The 26,042-nt window shown below is 42.5% G+C and overlaps 1 protein-coding gene across 7 annotated transcripts in view; it reads right to left on the bottom strand.

Moving 5' to 3' along the window:
• Nucleotides 1-26,042, bottom strand: part of HIPK3 (homeodomain interacting protein kinase 3) — a 72,286-nt gene that overhangs the window by 23,923 nt on the left and 22,321 nt on the right. For all 7 annotated transcript variants that reach the window (XM_084774632.1, XM_084774633.1, XM_084774634.1 and 4 more), the window contains one exon: nucleotides 24,433-25,531. In XM_084774632.1, the coding sequence (XP_084630758.1) occupies nucleotides 24,433-25,529 (1,097 nt within the window). In that variant the 5' untranslated portion in view covers nucleotides 25,530-25,531. Of the gene's footprint in view, nucleotides 1-24,432; nucleotides 25,532-26,042 lie in introns of those variants that run through there.

Here is a 26,042-nt window from a genome sequence, read left to right as displayed (position 1 = left end):
AATATTGATACAGTCAGCTCCTTCAGACGTAAGCACTCCTAAGAACAAAAGCCAGGTCTGATCAAGCTTAAGGCAATAGTTCATTAAATATAAAAATGATGATTCCGTTAGTAACATCACTAAGTAAAATTAAGACAGTGCTGCTCTGTGCTGCTTCGTGATAATCCAAAAGTGCACACCTGCATGCAGCCCCTACTTTGAGATAATACAGACAACAGAGATACACAACGCCAACTTAGAAAAAGTAAAGAAATGGTTAATCTTGGTAAAAATGAAACTATTCAAACCAGAGGTCTTCTCTAAGGTAGCTGTGGGAGAGGATTTAAAAAACAAAAAACAAAACAAAGAAAGCAGCAATGACAAAAACTAGGTAAGACAGGCACAGTAGAAGAAGCCTGCAATCCCTGCACTCAGGGTGCTGAGGCAGGAAGATGCAAGTGGACAGTTCCAGACCAGCCTGGACTACATATACATAGCAAGCCCCGAGTCAGGCTATCTCAAAATGTTTAAAAATACGAGATTTACTAAGTTATTTTATATGCTACACACATGCCCTGTTTAAATAGCACTGTTGAAGGACTGAGACAGTCACAGAATTGTGCAACTGTTACAGAACTCAGTGTTTAGGACAGAGGCACAACGCCCTCAATAACCAATCACCCCCTCCAACTCTAGGCAAATCTTTTTTTCCTCAATACTTCCTATTTTCCATTCCATGTAAAGAACATATAATTACAAGACTAACAAGAGCTGGGAATGCATTTAATGCACTCCTAACAGGGCCCTGGATTTATCCTCACAACTGCAGAAGCAGGCATTATAGTACTCTTTTGTAATCCCAGCACAAAGGAGGTGGAGGAGGCAGTGGATCAGGAGGTCATGGTTACCCTCCACACCTGAGGACACTTCAAGCCAGCCCACACTGGAATATGAGGCTCTTGTCTCCAAAAAATAAAAACATAGATCCAGTAACAGAATAGTAAGTTCTTAACATAATGCTATGAGTAAGTGTGCTATAGCCCTTCTAAGTATTTCAGAAAGCCACACGAGTCTTTTTAACAAATGAAGAAGCAGGCATTAGGGTGAGCTCCCTGCAGGACCATGCAGCAGCCAGAAGCACAGGTGGAGCCCAGACATGTCTGTACTTTGAACCACTGCACATTAAGATACATAATTCCTAGAATTACTAAGACCGTGAGACTTTTGCGGGAAGTTACGCCTCTCAGATCCTGTATTCACTGTAGCAGAGTAGAGAAGCAGGAAAAATGAGAGAGACATGCAGGAAAGAAGCCTCCTACCTCAGAGTCCAGATGACGTCTCTCAAAGGCTGAGATGACTTCAACACAAAATTTGCCACAGAAAGGCAATATTCCTTTTTTGGTTGTTGTTGTTTGTTTGTTTGTTTGTTTGTTTTTGTTTTTTTCCTTACAGATAGGTTTCAAATAATAATGCTAAAGTGGGCCAGGTGTGTTTAAGCCCCGCACTTGGAAAGCAGAAGCATGTGATCCCCTGACCTTGAGGCCAGCCTGGTCTACACAGTGAGTTCAGGAACAGCCAGCACTACACAGTGACTCTGCCTCAGCAAACTCACAATCAAACAAAAAAAAGTGTTAAAATGCTTAAAGCTAGATACATGTAACCTTTTACTCCAACTTCACTCACCCTGGCTCTAAGACTTTTTAAGAATGTCACAAGAAAGACCAAAAACACTGTTAAAGGCCAAAAGTCTTGATTTTGCTATAGCCTACATGCAGTGCGGATCCCTTCAATCCTTTGGACCTGTGTGTAACTTAAAGGCTTGAAATTCTGTCCAATGGACCTTCAAAACCATCTCAACATTTATTTGCTAAAAGTTTCTTATTAACCTCTTAAAAAGGTAAACTTGAGTCACCAAGATCATACATAAGGCTACTGAGGCTACTGTAAAGACTGTGTGACTCTTGAGAAGCGAATACTAGTGTGGACTGTCCTGTTCCTAAGTGGCTCCCTTTCTCTCCACACTTAACACTTGTATCGATCTATTTTAAAACATTTTCTTTCTTTCCTCCCACCTTTGCCCCTCTCTTTTGGTTTGGTTGATTCCAGTCTTAGAACTCGCCACAATCCTCCTGCTCAGGCCCCTAAGTGCTATAATTACAGGTATGAGCCATCATGCCTGGCTCAAAACCTTTCAACTGGGGCTGGAGAGATGACTCAGTAGTTAAGAACATGTACTGTTCTTGAAGAGGACCCACATCAGAAGCTCACAACAATCTCTAACCCCAACTCTAGGGGATTCGACACTCCTCTGACCTTCTTAGACACAGACTCATAAATCAATAATAACGAAATATTTTAGAAGCCTTTCAATTTACAGAAAGGTTATAAAAAGGCTACCAAGTATTCAGATAATGCCCTGGACCAAATTCCTCAAACATTAACACATTATCCTATTGGTACTATATGTCTCTCTCATTTACACGTATAAAAATACTGTTTTTGAGACACTTGAGATTCAAGTTGTAGGTAACACAACTTTTAACTCCAAATGCATCACTTAGGTGTGCTTTCAAAAAACAAGGTCTCTTATACATGTATATGTCAAAATCAAGAAATTACCATTAACTCCAGGGCTACACGGTGACTCTGTCTCAAAAAAGAAAGAAGGAGCCAGGCATAGTGGCACACACCTTTAATCCCAGCACTCAGGAGGCAAGGCAAGTAGCTCTCTGTGAGCTCAAGGCCAACCTCATCTATATAGTGAGTTCCAGAACAGCCAGAGCTACATAGTAAGACTGTCTCAAAACAAACAAACAACAACAAAAAAGCAAAACAAAAAGATAGACAGAAAGAAAGAAGAGAAGAGGAGAGGGACAGGAAGGGGAAGGGGAAGGAAAGGACAGGGAAAAAAAAGAAAGGAAATGTTTGCTTATCACACCAAATAATGTCTCTCTTTCTAGCAAATTTTAAAAAGGGGCTGGAGACATGGCTCAGCATAAGAGCACTGGCTGCTTTTCCAGAGGACCCGGGTACCCACAAGGTGGTTCACAACAATTTATAACACCAGTACCAGAGGATTCTATGCCCTCTTCTGGCCTATGCAAATACCAGGCATGAATTGGTGAACAGGAAAACACTCATACACATAAAAATAAAAGTTTAAAAAATAGTAAAAGCAAACAAACTAGGGCCAGTAAGAAGGCTCAGCAGGTAAACACACTTCCATTCACGCTGAGTTCAATCCCAGCATTCCTTTTGTCCCAGCAGAGGCAGAGACATTGAGGCCAGGCTGGTCTACACAGTGAATTCCAGAATAGCCAGGACTATACAGAGTGACTCTGTCTCAGAGAAAGAAAGAAAGAAAGAAAGAAAGAAAGAAAGAAAGAAAGAAAGAAAGAAAGAGAGAAAGAAGGGAGGAGGGAGGGAGGGGGGAGGGAGGGAGGAGGGAGGGAGGGAGGGAGGGAGGGAGGGAGATATTCCTTAAAATTAAAAAAGCAGTTCCAATTTCACAGTACTAATAATACTAGCTACTCAGGTGGTTAAAGCATCAAGAACCCAAGTTCAAGGCCTGTCTAATCTACAGAGTGAGTTCTAAGGCAGCATGGTCAATTTAGAGAGATCCTGTCTCAAAACTAAAAGATACAAAAAGGGCCTGGACCACATTTCAATGGTGTATGGGCTTGCTTGGTATGTGTGAGGCCCTGGATTCAATGCCCAACACTGCAATAAAAGTGAATAAACAAGTAAGTTCTTAAATTCTTTAGTTACTATGTCTAGGCTTAAACAAGCAAGGCATTTCATTAGCTTCAATTCATTTAAAAGGAGGGCTGCTTGATGCTTGTACCCTATGGTTCATGCACTGCAAATGGGACTCCCAATGTACAGAGGCCAGCTGGAAGGCAGCCAACTTTCACCTACAAAGACTCATACTGGTCTATGGGAGTGCATTAGTCTCATAGGAGAGAATCTGCTCTCACAGAAGGTTAAGGCTGATCCTCCTCACGTCTTGCTGGCTTCTACATGAGGCTGGATCCTCCCACTTTATCATGCTGTACCACAGTCACACAAACCCTCTCCACAACCCTGCACCAATGATATTTAGATACCATCAGCTACTAGACCGAACAGACAAATAATTGTTCTAAAGAAGTGCCCGTCCTCTTCACAACAAATACCTGCCTCTCCACACTGTAACAACAGAACCAGGTACACCAGTGGCATGTTATTACAACATATACCTGCCAGGGTTACACCTGCCTTTCCAGACTGTAACAACAGAACCAGGTACACCAGTGGCATGTTATTAATTTCCTCAGCCAAAAATATATGAAAAATTAAGAGTACTACAGTGACTTCTCGGTGTTTATGAAACACAGTAACACAATAAAAACTTAAGCTAAAGTGTAAACCTGGCAAGGAATAAAGTGAACTCTCTACAGTCGAGACAATATACCACTGTGCTTTGTCTCCTCTCTGAAGAAGACTGGAAGCTCCTCAAGACCCCTTAAAGAAAGACACTGGGTCAGCAGATGGCTCGGCTTGGAAAAGCCCTTACAAGCCTGGTAAGTGGCAGAGGAAATAACCTACTCCTGCAGGCTGCCTACTGACCACATCTGTGCACAGTACACAGGCACATCCCACATATATCATATGCACACATCTGTGCCACGGTACAGAGGCACAAATAGATACAATGCTCCTACAAAACCTACAAAATAGCTAACTATATTAAGCAAGTCCTGAATCCAGACTACAGGGATTTAAGGAACCAATAAAAGCAAACTTCCTCTAAAACATGACCATATGATTTCCTACTAAAACCACTAATTCCATGAGATAATTGTTCTTAAAAAAAAAAAAAAGCTGCCATCGCTGTGAATTATATTCTGAGTAAAGGTAATAAGAGGTGCCAACTACAAAAGCTAGATAAAACACATACAGCTTGGTGTACAGACTTTTGAGTAGTAGTATGTACGTAGGATCATTATTTGTACTGGTGGTACATAAAGCAACAGGAAGGGTAGGTGTGTATGTGAGAAGGCAGGGTGTGTGAAGGTAGGGTGTGTGAAGGTAGGGTGTGTGAAGGTAGGGTGTGTGAAGGTAGAGGTGGGTGAAGGTAGGGTGTGTGAAGGTAGGGTGTGTGAAGGTAGGGGTGTGTGAAGGTAGGGTGTGTGAAGGTAGGGGTGTGTGAAGGTAGGGTGTGTGAAGGTAGGGGTGTGTGAAGGTAGGGTGTGTGAAGGTAGGGGTGTGTGAAGGTAGGGTGTGTGAAGGGAGGGGTGTGTGAAGGTAGGGGTGTGTGAAGGTAGGGGTGTGTGAAGGTAGGGTGTGTGAAGGTAGGGTGTGTGAAGGTAGGGTGTGTGAAGGTAGGGTGTGTGAAGGTAGGGGTGTGTGAAGGGAGGAGTGTGTGAAGGTAGGGGTGTGTGAAGGTAGGGGTGTATGAAGGTAGGGGTGTGTGAAGGTAGGGTGTGTGAAGGTAGGGGTGTGTGAAGGTAGGGGTGTGTGAAGGTAGGGTGTGTGAAGGTAGGGGTGTGTGAAGGTAGGGGTGTGTGAAGGTAGGGGTGTGTGAAGGTAGGGGTGTGTGAAGGTAGGGTGTGTGAAGGTAGGGGTGTGTGAAGGTAGGGGTGTGTGAAGGTAGGGTGTGTGAAGGTAGGGGTGTGTGAAGGTAGGGGTGTGTGAAGGTAGGGGTGTATGAAGGTAGGGGTGTGTGAAGGTAGGGGTGTGTGAAGACAGGGGTGTGTGAAGGTAGGGTGTGTGAAGGCAGGGGTGGGAGAAGGTAGGGGTGTGTGAAGGTAGGGGTGTGTGAAGGTAGGGGTGTGTGAAGGGAGGAGTGTGTGAAGGTAGGGTGTGTGAAGGTAGGGGTGTGTGAAGGTAGGGGTGTGTGAAGGTAGGGGTGTGTGAAGGTAGGGGTGTGTGAAGGTAGGGGTGTGTGAAGGTAGGGTGTGTGAAGGTAGGGGTGTGTGAAGGTAGGGTGTGTGAAGGTAGGGTGTGTGAAGGTAGGGGTGTGTGAAGGTAGGGTGTGTGAAGGTAGGGGTGTGTGAAGGTAGGGGTGTGTGAAGGCAGGGGTGTGTGAAGGCAGGGGTGTGTGAAGGTAGGGGTGTGTGAAGGTAGGGGTGTGTGAAGGTAGGGTGTGTGAAGGTAGGGTGTGTGAAGGTAGGGTGTGTGAAGGCAGGGGTGTGTGAAGACAGGGGTGTGTGAAGGTAGGGTGTGTGAAGGTAGGGTGTGTGAAGGTAGGGGTGTGTGAAGGCAGGGGTGTGTGAAGACAGGGGTGTGTGAAGGTAGGGTGTGTGAAGGTAGGGGTGTGTGAAGACAGGGGTGTGTGAAGGTAGGGGTGTGTGAAGGTAGGGTGTGTGAAGGTAGGGTGTGTGAAGGTAGGGTGTGTGAAGGTAGGGGTGTGTGAAGACAGGGGTGTGTGAAGGTAGGGTGTGTGAAGGTAGGGGTGTGTGAAGGTAGGGGTGTGTGAAGACAGGGGTGTGTGAAGGTAGGGTGTGTGAAGGTAGGGGTGTGTGAAGGTAGGGGTGTGTGAAGGTAGGGTGTGTGAAGGGAGGGTGTGTGAAGGTAGGGGTGTGTGAAGGTAGGGTGTGTGAAGGTAGGGGTGTGTGAAGGTAGGCTGTGTGAAGGTAGGGGTGTGAGAAGGTAGGGTGTGTGAAGGTAGGGGTGTGAGAAGGTAGGGTGTGTGAAGGTAGGGTGTGTGAAGGTAGGGGTGTGAGAAGGTAGGGTGTGTGAAGGTAGGGGTGTGTGAAGGTAGGGGTGTGTGAAGGTAGGCTGTGTGAAGGTAGGGTGTGTGAAGGTAGGGTGTGTGAAGACAGGGGTGTGTGAAGGTAGGGTGTGTGAAGGTAGGGGTGTGTGAAGGTAGGGTGTGTGAAGGTAGGGGTGTGTGAAGGTAGGGGTGTGTGAAGGTAGGGTGTGTGAAGGTAGGGTGTGTGAAGGTAGGGTGTGTGAAGGCAGGGTGTGTGAAGACAGGTGTACACAGGAACTCTGTTTTTTACATAGCGTGCTATGAAACTAAACTACTCTAAAAAAAAAATACAAAATGTACTTTAAAAGTCTATGGAAAGTAACTTAAAACAGGCAAGACAAGCACTCAAAGGAACAAATCCCAGTACAAAAAGCAACCATCACTGGATTGAAACTACATTTTTTGGAGATAATTGTTGAGTTTTGAGTTCAAAAGAGACACTAAGGTAGATTTAATTAGAAAAGTTATTGGTGGGCATGGTGGTGTATACCTTTAATCCCAGCAGCATTCAAGAGGCAGTGACAAGAGGATCTGAATTCAAGGCTAGCCTGATCTACATAGTGGATTCCAAGAAAGCCAGAACTACATAGAGAGACTGCCAAAAACAAAACAAACAGACAAACAAATGAATAAATAAATAGAAACATTTTAGACATTAAAAAAAAAAGAAAAATAGAGACGTTAACAGTATGGACAAGAAGGCAGGCATGCAGCAACCAGCACAGTGAAGCTCTGATGAGAGTTCAGGCCAATGAGCAGAGTTGGGGATCCCTACTTTAAAGATACCGGAGGAAGGGGTAAAGTGTCACAGCCAGAGCCTGCAGCTAGAAGTGGAAGGAAGGAGAAGAGGAAATTCCAGGGAAGGCATGTGCGCCTCTGAGGACTAGGGCGGGCGAGGAAAGAGAAGCTGGCCTAAGGAAGGCGCTCTCACCCTAAGGGTGGAGGACGTATTGCCACTGCATCCCTCTAATGTCACTTACCCTGGCATCCTGGCCTGGAAGCTTGTCTGGTAAAATGAGAATGGCACCTGTCCTTGTCCTGGAATCGGGCACCTGGAGTCTGTTTACAGGCACATAGACAGGATCTGATACAGTGCCTGTCTCTCGCTGTAGCAGCTGGGATCCCAGCACAAGAACAGAGATGGAGATAGAGGTTTAACTTGAGCCGTGTCCCACCTCGCGTTCTAACGGTTGCTAACTAATAGCAAGCCACAGCAGTGGCCTAGAGCCTGCCTCTGTCTCTCCATGATTTGGAAACACAAAAACTACAGTGCAGACCTGTTAGGGAAGTGGGGCCCTGGCCCAGGCTTCTCAAAAGCAATCACAAAGAGTAAAGAAGGAGACCAGCAGCCCATGAAAAAACACCACTCGCCATGTTCTATACTAACACTGAATTCACCCAAGGTACCAGTCACACAGTCTCTAGATAGCCCTGTCTGTACCATGCACCTGGTCATGTTGGCTGCTTCAGATGTGACTAACGTAGCTGAGGAGATGACTCAGTTTACGTCATTTCAAAAATTTTAATTACTTCATAATCTACTATACAGCATCAGAGACTACCGGCCACCTTACTAAATAAACAGCACAACTCAACAACTTTCATGACCACAGTCCAGTGCTGACACACAACACTCTCAGCCAGGTACAAAACACAACCCAACGCCAAAACCCAGAGGGAAGACATAACAGAAGCCTCCTGCAGTCACTGAGCTACTCAAGTTAAAGATCGGGCACTTTAAAGGGTTTAAGAAAATAGATAAATTGATAAGACTTTCACCAGAAAATTCCAGTCTACTTTTTAAAAGACAAACAAATTCAAGGGGCTGGAGAGATGTGTAGTTCTGTGGGTGTGTTCACGTTATAAACTTACCAAGATACATGCTTACTACCAGTATACCATGCATTATCTTCTGCTCCAAGAAAATGGGGAAAAAATAAAAAAGAGGTACGGAGTGCAGAGCTGGAGGGATGACTCTGATTATGAGCTCTTGTTACTCTTATAAAGGACCTCGGTTTCATTCCCTCCACCCACACTGCAGCAAACTGTCTGTAATTCCGGTTTTGGAGGATCTAACATCCTCTTCTGGCCTCCAAGGGCATGCACATGGTGCACAGACACACATGCAGGCAAAATACCAATACACATAAAAATAAACCCAGAAAAGAAAAAACAAGAACAAAAACAGTGGCTGCATTAATCCAGGAGAGATGTTGTGTGCCTACATTCACGCACTTGGGAGATCAAGGCACTTAAGACAAAGGACTGAGTTCAAGCCCTGCCTGGGCTACACAATGATTCCCAGACCAGACGGGGCTACCAAACAAGACCCTGTCTCAAGTAGATAGATAAATGGGCATTACTTCATACAAATTATACCAAGTGACTTGGCTCTCAAGAGTAGCAGCAGTACACATGCCAGAAGTAAGCCACCAAGAAATAACCATGGGGAGCAGGGCGTGGTCGTGCATGCCTTTAATCCCAGCACTCAGGGAGGCAGAAGCCAGCCTGGTCTACTAATTGAGTCCAGGACAGTCTTGGGAAAACAGGCAGGGGTGGGGGATGGGGGGTGAAGTGGGGAGGGAGAGGGAGGGAAAGGAGGGAGAGGGAAAGGGGAAGGGGGAGAGGGGCGGGGAAAGAGCCAACCAACCATGGGAGAGTCCCTGTCACCACATCATTACCACTGTGCGCCATTCTTGTGAACCACTTCTGTGTGGCTCCTACCTATAAAGTGCACGCAGTGTCCCAACACATTAGTGCTTTACCTACATTATGAGTTCATCTTCACAACCTTTCAAGTAGCTACTAATATGTTCAAGGTGAGTAAACTGAGACTCAGAAGGTTAGTAACTTGCTGCAGGTGACACAATAAGTAGAAGAACCAGAATCATAAGCATGTGAACTAATAATATAGTAACATATTTTCCTCTCCTTACTCAGCCCCATCAATCCTATGCTTTTGTTCTGTTTCATGACTTAAATTCTACCCCTGTCTGAAAACAGGATATTTAATTCTTCATGAATAAGGCAATAAATTATTAGAACAGAGTATTAATACATTATTAGAATATAGCTACATGCCTATATAACTTTAAATTTGACAAGTTTCTTAAATTATAAGTCACAAGTGTGGATAACAAAAGAAAAAGTAGAAACTACACTTTGTTAAAACAAAAAATTTTGTGTGTTACCAAAGGCAGCTGGATAGGACTGGAGAGAGGGCTCAGCAGTGAAGAGCCCTTTTTGCTCTTCCAGAGGACCTGAGTTCAGTTCTCAGCACACACAGAGTTGCTCACAACTGTAACTGCAACTACAGAGAAGTTACGTGCCCTCTTTTAGCCTCCATGAGCAAGCCATGAAGAACAAGCCAGTGAGCAGCACTTCTCCACAGCCTCACCCTCAACTCCTGCCTCAGGTTCCTGCCTTGACTTCCTGCCCTGACTTCCCTCAGTGATAGAGTGTGAATCGGAAATGGAAAACAAAATAAAGTATTTCTTCCCCAAGATAGCTTTGGTAGTAGTGTTTTATCACAGTAATAGAAATGCTAAATAAGACACACATAGAAGAAATTATGTGTGTGTGTGTGTGTGTATGTATGTATGTATGTATGAGTTAAAGAAAAAATTATAGTGCAGAGGTCCAGACCAGAACAAAAAAACAAGACATAGAGAAAGGTGTGGCAAAATTACACATGGGAAGTCAATAGGATCTGGTCACACCATGATGACATAAACAGTAGGGAAAAGTGTAGTGATAATTTTGGAATGTTGGTTTCTTTAAAAACACAGAAATATTATAAAAAGTGTGCTTTTGTTTTCATCCCAGGTGTAGGGACGTTGGGCTGCTTCAGACTGTCCACCGCAGTTGGCTATGATTTGCCTCGTGCTCTAGCAGGAGCATAGTTTTGCCAGCTACAGATAGTTTCGGCACTTGTGTAATGTATGGAATTCTAGGAACTTTTCAGAGGGTATATAAATGCTAGAGCCTCATAGGAGGGGGGCGATTGTCAGCCATTTTGGGAGTTGGTTGCAGTTTGCAGTAGGTGTAGTCAAAGAAGAAGCAAAAAGAAATTAGATTCAGGGATTTTCCTAATTCCTCTGTCCCCTCTAACCTTGTTTCTCTCCTATCTAGTATTAGGGAGTGAAACAAGGTGAGGGGAAAAAGGATGGGAAAAAGAAGATCATACAACGTGACACCAAAGAACCCTTTCTAATACTGAATGACCAAGAAAACGGTTCCTAAATATTGACTTGTGATACCAGAGGATGAAAAGATGTGTTAACATTGACTGTATCTGAGGTTGGTGACACCTCTATAAAGATTATTCAAGAACAGTCAGAAATAGAAAGAAGGTGTTCAAGAGGAGGCATGGCTAGAAAAGAATCTCACGTTTAAAGGCATGGAGCTTTAAAGGAGGAATGCAACCAACAGTCCTACCCAGCTATGATGCCTATGGACCACAGCAGTGACATCAGAGCACACCGTAAAGGTGCAGTAGTGGCTCGTGTACCTTTAGAGGTAACCAACAGCTCTCTAATCAGACTTAAATCTCACCCAACAAGAGGGGGGAAAAAATCACACCTCATACCTAAAACCTAGTTAATGCCAGGCATGGTGGCACATGCCTTTAATCTCAGCACTCGGGAGGCAGAAGCAGGTGGATTGCTGTGAGTTCGAGTCCAGCCTGGTCTACAAAGTGAGTCTAGGACAGCCAAGGCCACACAGAGAAGCCCTGTCTCGAAAAACCAAAACAAAACAAAACAAAAACCTAGTTAACAAGCCAGACTAGTGAAGGTGTGGATCGCAGAGAACCTAGAGCCACCACTTTACTCAACCAGCATAATTCCTAACTACTTTCTAAATATCTGTGCTTATACCTCACACCTCACCAAGGAAACCTCTCTTTACAACAGAGACCATTACAGAAAGCCACAGCCAATCAAAATGCAGCGCCGTGGAGCCCGGTCCCCACTGACACATCTACAAACAACTCCCAAACCTAAGGCTCAGGGAACACTGCTGGGGGTGGGGGTGGGGGGGAGGTGTGGCAAGGTTTTAAGAGCCAGATGATCAGGGAGTTGGCTCTCAGACTATGTCTCCTAAGTGATGTCAGAAGCTACTCAGTAACATGACTGCCTACACAGGAGTTGGACAGGAACAACAGATATGCCAAGGTAGACGGGAGTTAGATGATGAGGACTCAATCCTACACCAACTAAGAACTGCTGAGAGATGCAGAAATAGCCTTCCCCTGGGAAGAGCACAACAATTGGTTGTCCATACCAAATGGTCAAACTTGAAAATATACATACAAGTAACACCACATAGACAAGCCAGGTTATATGCAGATATATATGTATAAAAATACACATACATGCAAGTAACAACAATTAATGAAAAATGAGACCATGAATTTAAAAGAAAGCAAAGAGGGGGGTCTATGGAAGGGTTTGGCGGAAGGAAAGGCAAGGGGAGATGTTGCAATTATATTATAATTTCAAAAAATAAAATAATTTTTTCTGGTTTTTTTCAAGACAGGGTTTCTCTGTGTAGCCTTGGCTGTCCTGGACTCGATCTGTAGACTAAGCTGGCCTTGAACCACAATGACCAACCTGCCTCTGCTTCCCTGAGTGCTTAAAATAATTTTTAAAAAATCATAAGGAAGGCAAGATCTCCATGAATGCATAGAGGAAGCGGGGAATGGAACAAGAAAGGCCTTTGAAGAAGGGAAAAGACAAACCTGAAGCTATAGTATCAGGAAGAAGCACAAATTCTTCCTTTTTAAAAAATATTTCTGGGCAAGGAAGACAAGAGGAGAAGATGAAAAGGTCTGGAGCCCTCAGAACTGAGTATGCAGCTGGGTGATGCTGAGCTCCTGATGCCCCTGCCTCCCCATCCTGGATGCTAAGCACACCACCACAGCCAATACACACAATGCTGAGGACCAAACTCAAGGCATCCTAGATGTCAGGCAAGCACTCTACAAACTAAAAGAATGACATCCCAGTCCCAAAAGGCCACATTTACGTTATGATTGCACACACCGGAGCAGTGTAATATTTAGGCGAGGATATAACATCTTTCAGCAGAATACATATACCCACTACCCTAAAAATCTTCCTCATAGAAATGTGAAAGTATACATGTAAGGATGCAGGTCACACAAGCAGGATCCCAATGACATTATCTGAAAATTATATTCATGTAAAAGAATTACTGTAAATAAAGAGCAAACGTGTTCTGTAAGATTATAAAATAAAACCACAATGTAAAGGGAGAAAATGTTTTGCTATACATTCTTACTGTCACGTGGCTAGAGAGATGGCTTAGCAGCTCAGAGTACTTCCTGCTCTTACAGCACCCTAAGTTCAGCACCCATCTCCCAGCTCACAACTACCTATAATCGCTAGCTCCCAGATCTGATATCTCTGGCCTGTGCAAGCACCTGCATTCATATGCACATACCCGGCCACAGTTACAGAATTTTTAAAAATAAAATATTTGTAAAATATTTCATAATTTAAAAATATTAAGTGGAATTATTTTTAACTTTAAGTATATACAATGTTATTAATTCAGTGCTTTTTCACAAGAGAAACACTTTTTTCTATTTAATGTCAAAGTTTAGCACATTTTAGAGTCTGTCTCCTAAGTAATACAATCCCACCTCCCTAGCTGATACCTAAATTATTCACCAGCACGAAGCTGGCACTCTTCCATGGTAACACACTTGTTAATAACATTCAAGGTACTAAATTCCAGCCACAGGAAGATGCTGAAGACACAGAAATAATAGGTATATATGCTTTCAGGTGTGAGAGGCTGGCATCTAACCCATATCAAGACAGTCCACTGCCACTGTACATTCATGAGGCTCGATAGACCTTTCCAACAGTGCTACAGACAGCCCATGGGAGATGCTGACAGCCCTTAAAATCAAAAGCCTTTATAGAATAGAATTAAAGGCCATCATAAAAGTCTTCTTTTAGCCTACGAGTGACTGTAATGGGTACAAGCAGTTTTAGCATAGAGCTTTTCAAGCCTGAGCAAACATGACTAACCAGCCTAGCTTACAGGGTATTACGTTTATTCTCTATTTTATAGCTACCATGTGCAAAATTAAACAACTGTGATGAAGCTTTAAAAAATGCTTTTGACATATGCCTGAATAGTATCATTGAGCACTTCCACATTAAAGCTTTGTACACTAATCCACACCTATAAGACATGAGGGTGGTAGAGGTCCCTTGACCTGTTGATGTAGAAATGTAATGGTTAAGTATTCTCCTATTTACAAACTCAATAACAAAAATTAAAATTCAGAGTTTCCAGTGTCCTGGTTCTGTACCAATTCTACTATTTATTCATCTTACTACTTCTTCTGGTTACTGATCTTTTATTTTTAATAATTTTGTATTCATATACAGAAAACTATCATTATATAAAAATAATCCAAGACTCATCATACAAAAGTTAAGTGTGAACAATGAAGCATGAACATACATGGGGGGAAGATTACATGGAAAGGACATTCCTTTTTTTTTGTTTCATTTAAGGAAAAATCCAACACTCAATGTGCACATTAAACCCAATGTCCCTTTCAAATTAAGAGTATTCAGGACATAGCCAATTCATTCTCCTTTCTATGGCTTTTAGGCCCTTAGGTACAATACTAAAAGAGATACTGTCTGAAATATTTTCCCCAGCACAGACCCCAAGGACAGTACTCTAAGTAAGGAAGGTACAAATAATGTATGAGGTTCTAACACTTCAGTGTTTTAAGAAACAAATGATATGTACACTGACTCTGCCCACTAGCCAGTGAATGGACTCAGAATGTGTTCAATTTCTGCTCATTAGAAGAGAAAATGTTAACAATCAAAGATGCCTAGAAGCAAAGAGCCCATAAGCATACAAAGGTGCTCAGCATCACTTCCCTCAGAAATACTGAGTCCAGCCCCAGTCAAATAGTAAGAGAGCTCATCACAGCCACCAGACCAGAAGAAAGGAGCTGGGGAGACAGCTCAGCAGTCAAGAGCACTGCCTGTTCTTCCGGAAGACCCAGGTTCCACTCCCTGCACCCACATGCTGGCTCACAACCATCTCTACCTCCAGTTCCAGGCAATCCAATCCTCTTCTGACCTCCTTGGCACCAGGCATGTACCGAGTACACAGACACATGTGCAAGCAAAATACCCATACATATAAAATTATTATTTTTAAGATTTTTTAAAGATTGTAAAAAAACCAAACAAAACCAAGAACAGCAGGGATGTGGAAAAGCTGGATTCCTGAAATGGTACTGATTAAAACTGTAAAATGTTACAGAAACAACATGGAGGCTCCTCAAAAAAATTCAAAATAGAACCATAATATGAACCCAGCAACTGAAGGAGGAATCTTGAAGAGACAGTTGCACAGCCATGTTCACAGCAGCCACTCAGATGAGCTCTAGGGAGAGTCCAAGTGACAGGGCGAGAAGGAAGAGTGCTCATGGGAATAGGGATGATAAACGTGTGCTCAAAAAACACATCTGAGATGTGCAAGATGAAAATGCTCTGGGTACGTGTTTCACAACAACATGAATACACTGTACACCATGAACTGTGTGCTTAAAGATGGCTGGATGATAAATAAGTATTTTTACATCAAGCAAAAAATGAGAACTATTTCCCAGAATAAAATACTTTTTGGGGGCTCATGAGATGGCTCAGTGGGCAAAGGCACACAGCACCAAGGCTGACGATCCCCAAGACGCACATGATAGAAGAATAAGCAGTGCCTACAAGATGCCCTCTGACCTCCACACTCACACTGTGGCACAGCATGGCCCCAATAAACAAATAAATGTAATGAATACTAATAAAAAGTAATCATAATTTCTGTACCGGGCATGGTAGCACATGTTTGCAATCATAGCACTAGGGTGCTAAGGCAAGACAATCACTGAGGGTTCAAGGCCAACTTTGACTACATAGCAAAAACAAGTCTCAAAACAACAAACTAAATTTTTTAAAGTGAATACTATTAAAATGCTAGCACAAAGTGACTGGAGAGATGGCTCAGTGGTAAAGAGCCCTGTTCTTGCAAAGAACAAAGGTTCAATTCCCATCATCCATATGGTAACACACCGTCATCTATAATCCCAGTTCCAAAGCATCCAACAAGCACCTTTGTGATACATATACATGTATGCAGGCAACCCATTCATACACATAAAGTAAAATAAATAAAGATCTAAAAAAGAAATCACCATTAGCTCTGTTTAAAAAAAATAAAAGAAGTGTGCCAGGTGTCACCTTTAATCCCAGCATTCAGGAGGCAGAGAATTCAAGGCCAGCCTGGTCTACAGAGGTAGTTCTAGGACAGCCAGGCCTACACAGAGAAATCCTCTGTAGAAAAAACAAGAACAAAAATAAATAAAACAAAAAATAAATGAATAAACAAATAAATATTAAAAACATATGGTCAGGAGGGCAGCGGAGTTTACAAAGGTAGTATTCATGTTTTCCAAACACACAGGGACAGTGACCAAGTGTATCCAAGGTAGAACATATATAGAAAAGAATTAATTAGTGTAAAAAATAATTCCAAACTATAGTTTATAGAAATATCACATTCAAGGCCTGCAAGAGGTACAGAAAGATGCCTAAGCCACTGGATAATACAATCCTCACCTACTAACTGTGGCCCCCAAGCTCAAAACAAGTATTATCAAACAGAAGTCTGGAGTCAGCTGCGCATGGCAGAGGAGCATGTCTCCACTCTCAGTGCTCAAGAGATGAAGATACGTGGACCCTGAGTTCAAGTTTCAGTGACATAGTAAGGTAAAAACTGGCCTGGGCTATGTGAGTCTCTGTTTAAAGCTATCAAAATGGCTGCCCACTAGGTAGGTAGAAAATCCCTAACAAACTTCTTTATAAATGTGTCTTCTTGTAACTCTAATGCTATAAAACAGTAAGACAGCTGGGGGTAGTAACATGTTTTTAATCCCAGCATTACAGAGGCAGGGGCAGGAGGATCTCTGTGCATTCATAGTGAGATTCAGAAACAGCCAGAAGAATTACATAGAGACTCTGTCTCCAAACAAGTAAACAAAAAGAATGAAACTCCAGGTGTCAGAAGCTGATGTACCAGCCTGTATCCATAGTGTTACTATATATGGGCATGACGGGTATGGTGGTGCACGCCTGCAATCCCAGCACTGGGGAAGGCAGAGGCAGGTGACCTCTGCGAGTTCGAGGCCAGCCTCATCTACAAAGCAAGTCCAGGACAGCCAGGCCTACAGAGAAACCATGCCTCTGGAAAAAGAAAAAAGAAAGCAAAAATAAAAAGTAAATTTAAAAACCTGTAGAAATGTAGATAATAAACACATGCTATGTATTTTCTAGTTTTAGCAAGAGAAGGGCTTGAGAAAGCACTGATATTCATATCAGTAAGTACACTTGCATTAGCATCCAGATCTTATTTGCAAACAACCATTCTCAAAAGAAATAAAGAAGTTGGAGGAGGCACAGGTATGCCTTTAATCCCAGCACTTGGGAGGCAGAGGCAGGTAGATCTCTGAGTTCAAGGCCAGCCTGGTCTACAAAGTGAGTCCAGGACAGCCAGAGCTAACACAGAGAAATCCTACATCAAATAAGCAAACACACAAATAAAAAGTCCTACCAAGAAAGCCAATCCCAGGGCTGGGGCAACTCAAGTATAAGACAGGGCAGAATATCTTGTGCCAGAAAGCATGCACTTAAGGATGGCTGAGTTCAGGTCACAGAAGCTGGGGCAAGTTTGAAGGGGTTTCCTTTCACTGGACAATCTTAAGAGATCTGCACAAAATGGGAGGCAGAGATAAGAGGACAGCTGGGCAGCTCTGGGGCCAGCTAGCAAGAGAAGCAACAAAAGACCCTGCCTCAATTCAGTAGAAGGCAGTAACTAGCTCCGGAGAGCTATCCTCTGACATTGTGCTCTGTATCACACATATGCATGCACAAACACAAAAAGCACTTAAAATTTTAAATCAGTAAAATAAGTTCATCAAATCTCTAACATTGAAGTTAACTAATTTTGAAAATCATAAAGTTATACAAAGAATGTCTATAAATTATTGTTGTTGCTGTTATTGTGTGCATATGGTGTGTTGTGGGCATGCATGTGCAGATCAAACAACAACTTTCAAGAGTGCAGTTTCTCCAGTTTTTACAGGGTTCAGGGTTTTGAACTCAGTCTGCCAAGGGCCTACCTAAGCCATCTTGTTGACCCAAAAATGATCTTGTATATTGCAGGATATTTGATCCCACTGTGAACCCGGAGATTTGTGAACTGTAAAAACCTGTTTCTAATTGTGGTGTGGCTCAGCCTTTGATCCTAGAGCTTTCTGTTTACTGTAAACAAGTGCTTGTGGTGTGGCTCAGCCCTAGCACACACCTTTAATCTGAGAACTTTCTATAAACCGGATTAAATAAAGTTAACCCTAGGTCAAGAGGTGGAGCAGGCAACCAGATTGACAGGAAGTGATCATGAGAAAAAAACCATCAAGAATGAGAGGAAGTCCAGAGGACAGATATAGAGATACACAGGAAGTAGAAAGGAGGGACATAAAGTTATAGGGTATTTAAGACAGCATGGGAGAGGAAGAAAGCCTTTAGGCTTTTTTCTTCTGGGACATGAGCTGAGTATAAGAAGATCAGCTAGGTATATTCCAAGGAGTGAAATAGCTGGGTCTTGAGGAAGCCCTATTCCCAGTTTTCTGAGATAGCACCAGATAGATTTCCAAAGTGGTTGTACTAGTTTGCATTCCCACCAGCAATGAAGGAGTGCTCCTCTTTCTCCACATCCTTGTACCCAGAAGATGCTCCAGCACACAACAAGGACATACGCTCAACCATGTTCATAGCAGCCTTATTCATAATAGCCAGAACATGGAAACAGCCTAAGTGTCCCTCAGAAGAAGAATGGATAAAGAAACTGTGGTACATTTACACTATGGAATACTACTCAGCTATTAAAAACAAGGAATTCCCGAATTTGTGGACAAATGGATTGAACTAGAAATGGTCATAATGAGTGAGTTAATCCAGAAGCAGAAAGAGGCAAATGGTATATACTCACTTATATCTGGGCACTAGCCCAAGGGGCATGTCCCATGAAAGTCTTCACTTACCAGGAAAGCGGGATAGAGGTGAGGACATCCTATTGGGACTCTAGGTGAGAGAAGTATGGGAGATTGGGGAAATAGAAGGATCCAGAGGGTCCTAGAAACCTACAAGAAGAACACTGATGGGCGGATCTGGGCCCAGGGGTTCTGCTCAAACTATGGTACCAACCAAGGACAATATGTGCAGTAAGCATCAAACCCCTACCCAGATCTAGCTAATGGACAGGTCATTCTCCACAGTTAAGTGGAAAGTGGGGACTGATTTTCACACAAACTCTGGTGCCCCATATTTGACCACGTCCCTTGATGGGGAGGCCCGGTGGCACTCAGAGGAAGGATAGCAGGCTACCAAGATGAGACTTGATAGCCTATGACCATATACAGGGGGAGGAGGTCCCCCTCAGTCACAGTCATAGGGGAGGGGAATAGAGTGAAAGCGGGAGGGAGGGAGGAATGGGAAGATACAAGGGATGGGATAACAATTGAGATGTAATATGAATATTATCAATAAAAAAAAATCAGAGAAGAAAGAAAGAAAGAAAGAAAGAAAGAAAGAAAGAAAGAAAGATAGATAGATCAGCTAGCTGGGTGCTTTCTCTGACTTTCTGAGCTAGCAAGTTTTCACTCCAGCATCTGGCTCCTTTGTCTTTATTAGTAAAACTGAACAATTGGGATTTTCATTCATTTTAACAACACTGAACTATTTAGAGATAAAGGGGTTCTTTATCTGAAAGTGTGTGTGTGTGTGTGTGTGTGTGTGTGTGTGTGTGTTGTGTACACAAAAAATGTGTGGGAAAACTAAGGAGGCAAAATGTTACCATTTTATATGTTTAAAACTATCACAACTAAAAAATAAAAGGTTGAAAAAGGTATAAAAGAACAAAATGACCTTTCTATTAGGTTCCCCCACTTTTCTCATACAGCTGCTCATCACACTGCAAGTCAGACTGGGCTAATTCCATGTTAGACAATGTACCCAGCACAATGCACCCCCACTTTACAGGCTCTAATCACTGAAATGTTACAATTTCTATTCTTTTCACAGGCAATATCGTTTTAGATCTCCAACCAGTCATGATTACAAATATATAATGTTGTATATCTAAAACTCAATAAAAATAAATGAACTGCTGATACTTGCTTCTGATACATGCTACAACATGGATGGACCTTGGTTGGAGGTTGAATGGGGCAAGGGGACAGAGGGTGGCAAACAGTGGCTAAGGGAGTATATTCTTTGGATAGTACATAAGCATCCTAAAATTGATTCATCAATTTAGAACTACGACTATAATCAAAGCCAGACTTGTACACTTTAAATGAATTAAGCTCAAGGCCAGCCTGGGCTATAGAGTAAGTCCCAGGTCATCCTAGGCTTTTACATATTAAGACCTTATCCTCCTACTCCCCAACCCTCCAAAGAGAGAGCAAGAAGTGAGAAACAAAGTGGAATAGTTAAAAGTGCTTTGAAAACAAAAACTGAAATGGTATAGAAGCATGGTAGTCTATTCTAAACTAACCTAGCTGGGCTTGGTGATGCACACCCAGCACTCAGGAGGCAGAGGTAGGACAGCCACACATTTATAAGGACAGACTAGTCTACACAGAGTGCCCTCAGGCCTACAAAATAAGACCCCACTCAAAAAAAAAATCAACAAATAAAAGAAGTAACCCAATATAAAGTATCAATCATTATGGGCCTTCTATATGCCTAAATTTTGTTACAGGGACTTTATCTTTGATGCTTCTGAGTCTAAGAAGAAATGAGCCGTGGGTATGCCCTGAAGAACTGATGCCTAGTTGTTCATCGCTCCATCTTTCTGTCCTGTACCATCACAGGAATAACAATAAGCCTCCTGCCCCACCTCACACTGGGGACAGAACCACAGTCAAGTGAGTGGTCTCACTGACTTACACCCTCATCCCTACAAAGCATGCTTTACTTCAATGGCAATTAACACCAAGTAGTAATATAGAAAAAAAAAAAGTAAAAGTGTATACACACACACACACACACACACACACACACACACACTCTCTCTCTCTCTCTCTCTCTCTCACACACACACATCCTGCTAAGCAGGTTACTTTATAGCCCACTTTCCTGTCTCTGCTCTGAAATAGCTTGAGACCCACAGGCTAAAATTCTATATTTAAAAAAAAGAAAAAAAGAAAAAGGAACGGCATGACCTGAATATTGCCACCACACCTCATAAATACAGCGCCTTCTGCTGCTAAACCTTTCCACATTCGAAAGCCCTACGTGTTCTTGACAGAAACCACACTCAGGCAGCTGAATTTAGAACATGCTGACCTTGAGCGAATCACTGCCCTTAGCATGTACTCCTGGCTTCCATCACTGCAGGAGCTAGACAACCTCGCCATCTATAGCAGTCGACGATCCCTGGCCGCTACCCCGTCTATTTTAAGACATCCCTGCTACATTTGTGCTGCACAGTCCAAACGGGTAACACATGGATCCGTGTCTAAACACAAACCTTACCTTAAAAACTAGGATAGACCTACCTATACTGTCCCTATCTTAAAATACTTTTTATACTGCCATGTAACCACATAGTCTCTTTTGAAAAGAGTGAAAATCCAGTATAATCCAACTTCTAAGTAGCCTGTCATAAGCTAAATCAGAAACATCAGAGTTCCAAAAATGATGTACAAATTTTAAAACAAAGTAATAACTAGCTGCCATTTTCACACAAAATAATACCAGACATAGGATGGTCCCTAAGTAAGAACCATACTGCATTTCTACTGACCAATCTTAGTTCTGACCATCCTACCTCTAAAGCTAACTGCCATCAAGTCCATTTTCAGTATTTCATCAAGGCAGAATCATCCAAACATAAGCATAAGCTTTTATTTATTGAATACAAGCTGCTGCTACTTCTGTTTTTTTCTTTTTTTTTCTTTTCTTTTTTTTTTAGCTCTAAGCACACAACCTGTGATTAATGTTAGCTCTGTAGAGCTTATGAAAGTCAGGTAAATATTTACTTGAATATATAAATAAGCAGAATAGAAGTTATACTTAGCAATTATTCAGAATTTTCTTTCATTCTCATAAAACATTCAGCATTTTAGGTTGCTTTTTAAAGGACTCACTTTGCTCTTTTGGAACATATAGTAAAGCAACAGAACTTCCCAGGTATAAATGTTTCTGTTGTTGTTCTCTCACGCAAACACCTCAGTCATGAAAGGGAAGCTGGGTATGACGAAGGACAGAATGTGACGTGGGAACAACGCAGGAGCCACATATAAAAAGTCATTACTAACAGGTGAACTAAATACGGACTCAAAGCGGCTGCAGTCTCTAGCATGCTAGCTGGCTACACAGCTCTGAGCCCCACAGCCTGTGACACATAAGGGATGGAGTAGGGAGAAGCACTGCTCTTCTCATGCATTTGAGTAAGATTTCAAAAACCTTTTTTTCAGGGGGGAAAATAAGCTAAATTTGAATCTTACATGTGGATAAACTAGAAAAGAAAAAAGAAAGAGTAGCAAGGAGGACAGAGGACCAAGTAAATCTAATTATATGAAATTAAGATCTGCTACACTATTGCAACTGCAAATCATCCTTCGGCTATTTGAAAAGTGTTTTTATTGCAATTTTGGTTCTTGCATGGGGGGGGGCTTGGTGTGTGTGTGTGTGTGTGTGTGTGTGTGTGTGTGTGTGTGTGTGTGTGTGTGTGTTTTGAGACAAGGTCTCACTGTGTAATCCTGACTGGCCTCTGGCCTCTAACTCAGAGAGACCTACTTCTGCCTCTCCAGTATGGATTAAAGATGTGTACCTCCAAATCCCACATCTAAATAGTTTTAAAAATAGTATCAAGCACTCTAAAACTAAAAATAGTACAATCTAAAATATACTAAGGATAAATCAAACTACATTCCTAATTTCTAATACTTATGTCAATAAACTTAATTATGACTAAATTACATCAACGTGGGATTCCTTCTGATAACGTATGAGTAACAAGACATACAGAGTTGGTTTTCAAAAGCTGACTAACTTATTTCTCCTTATTTGTGTAAAGTATGTGCACAGCATGTTTCTAAAAAAAAAAAATCAGGAAAATCAGTAGTAGTACAAAGGCAGACGTGACACACAAAAACAACTACCCTCTTGTTGAGTCCAAGTGGATAGCCCTGGTGGTGTAGCACCTCTGACCACGCGCTGTGGTTCCATCTACTTAGTGATTTGTGAATAACCACGCCTGCTGCCAGTTCTGCTCCTGTTTCCCCACCATGCTGGAGAGCACAGCACTCTAGACATCTCGGCATTCATGCCGAATTGTCAACAGCCTATTCCCAACTTATGAACTGGACATTCAAACTATGAATTCAATGAGATTCCACACTCACAAAGGAATGTCTGCTATTTTGAACCTTACTAAGCATCAGCTAGCCTCCGAAACTACAATACTTCACACTAGCATAACACTAAATCTTGACATTGTACATCTGTCAGTAGCTATACAGAAATTATTTTTGTCTTCTATTTTCTCACACATAGCACCATCACTAAGATAACATTACTCATAGCATGTACATAGAAATTTTTATTGCAAGCCAGTGCAGTGGTGCACACCTGTAATGCCAGAACTCTGGGAGGCAGAGGCAGACAGATCTTTTTGAGTTCAAGGCCAGCCTGGTCTACAAAGTGAGTCCAGGTCAGCCAGGACTACACAGAGAAACTCTGTCTCAAAAAACCAAAAGCAAAAAAGAAAGAAAATTTCATTGCAGCAATGTAAACACATGTGAATCTTAGTCATTAATTAGAATAATTGTCTAGACTCCAAATTTTTCTAACTGTTGTTATTTCAGATTATTAAATCTTCAGAACTGGCAAGACGGCTCAGTAGGGAAAGGCATTTGCTTCCAAGCCTGATGACCTGGGTTCAATTCCAGGGACTCACATGGTAGAGGGAAGAGACCTGACTCCCCAAGTTGCCCTCAGACTTACACATGTGTACCATGGCATGAACATGAGTACATACACATACACGTATGCACACGTGTGTGCATGCACACACAAATAAATAAATGTAAATGACAAAACTTCAGAAATTAAAAATTACCTCTCCCAAGCACCAGAATGCTCCAAGAAATACACAGAAACTACTTTCAACAACACCTTGTATTTTTCATATTTTTTGTACATCGTTCTTTCCTATCTTCTATTAATAATAAAAATAACCAGATATCACCGTGAGGTAGTGGTACACACCTTTAATCCCAGCACTTGGGAGCAGAGGCCAGCCTGGTCTATAGCACAAGTTCCAGGACAGCCAGAGCTACACAGAGAAACTCTGTCTTGAAAAACCAAAACTGCATTATCTTTAGCGTGGAGCTAGTGGACATTCCTATTGTCCTTAGAGCAATTTTATGCCTTGATTTTTCATGTCTTTTTAAAGCCTCAAACCTAAACAGATCTTATTGATTTCCTTATTTAACTGAAGTGGCGGTCTCTCTCATCACACAATAGTTATCAAATTTCACTTGGCAGACACTCAGCATGTGTTAAAATAGCCAAAAAGTACTTGCTGCCTACCTGTAGTACCGAGACTGCAGATACGTTGAGCAAACAGTCTTTGATACGTGACTGGCGGACCCAAAGTCTATCACTTTAACCCTGTATGGCTGTCGAACAGGATCCACCAACATAATATTCTCTGGTTTGAGGTCAGCATGAATTAAACCAAGACTTTTTAACTTCTTCAGTGCAGTGGCCACTTGCTGAAGAACGGGCCGGATCACCTTCAGGGGCAGGGGACTGAATTTATTCTGTTTCAGGAAGTCGTACAGGTTCTGCTCCAGCATCTCAAAGACTAGGCAGGTGTGGCTGCGGTGCTGGAAGCACTCATAGGCTCTCACGAAGTTATACTCATCAGCGTCCTCAGTACTGAGCCTTGCTAGGATGCTCACTTCTATCTGCCCTTGGCGCGCATACGAAGGGTGATTCTTCAAAATCTTGATGGCTACAATTTCATTTGTCCCTCTCTTCCAGCATTTAACAACCTGGCCGAAAGTGCCACGACCAAGAAAATCAAGGACTTCATATGTGTTTTTCAGAGAGCATAAGACTTCATGCTGCACTAACTGGTAATCACCTTCTCCACTGGTACAGTTCTGTTTTGATCCTGTGGTCGTTGTCACAACTGTCACTGGATTTCCCATGTTGGTTTGCAACATTGCAGGAAGAATGGACAGCTCATCGACAATCTGCATCGCGCCGCTGTGATTATCCAACTCCTCACTCTTGCGCTTCAATCCACATCGCTGAGGACCTTCTAGGAAATATAAGCTGTTTCGCCACACCACAGTCCGAGGTACCTCCACTCCAGCTCGCGGCGCCTGAGCTGCTAGGACCTTTGTAGCACCCGCAGTGTCTTTGACAACGACGGCACCTGCCTGCAATGAAAAGCTGTGTCCTCGAGGCTTGGTAAATGGTATCTTTGTCTGAAAAGCACTACCCTTCGTGGAAGGATGAGAATTCCCAAAGTTTCTACCATTCACATAGGTCTGTGGATAGCTTCTTTCCTGGAAAACACAACTGCTTGGCTCTACTTTGAGTTTCTTCACACTACAAAAGGCACTTGACTGAGTTTGATAAACATATGGTGGGTAGACCAAGACTTGTGAGGCCATACCTGCAAAAGAAGAGAGGAAATGTCAACCAAAACACCGAATTTTTTTCCTCAACTTTAAACTGTAGGAATAAAACTTTTAGGGTCATATTCATAATGTGTAATAATAATAATAATAACAACAATAACAACAACAACACAGCAACAATTCCATTAAGATTTTTCCCCCTGAGGAGCTAAGATCTTCTGTATCTCCACGTTAGCTTTCCAGTACTCCAGCTATTTGGTGGAAACATTTACTGAACAGCCTTACTGGCCAGGATATGCCGTAGAACCTTTACCAACCATTTTCCCCTGTGAAAGGAAAAGTACAGCCCCCTAAACAAGTGGCACACGTGTGGCAAAAATAGTCTCTTCCCAAAATATAATTTACGCAGCAGCTGCTGGAGAGGCGGTTCAGCAGTTAGGAGCACTGGCTGCACAAGCACAGGGACCAGAGTTCAGAGCCCAGCGCTCTTGGAAATGCTGGGTGTGGCTCCAGGCATGGCTGTAACTCCAGTGCAGAGAACTGAGT

This window comes from Acomys minous, assembly GCF_964271855.1.
Source record: "Acomys minous genome assembly, chromosome: 3".
Taxonomy (NCBI): domain Eukaryota; kingdom Metazoa; phylum Chordata; class Mammalia; order Rodentia; family Muridae; genus Acomys; species Acomys minous.
The sequence above is the reverse complement of the archived record's forward strand: the minus strand, read 5'-3'. Positions and strand labels throughout refer to the sequence as shown.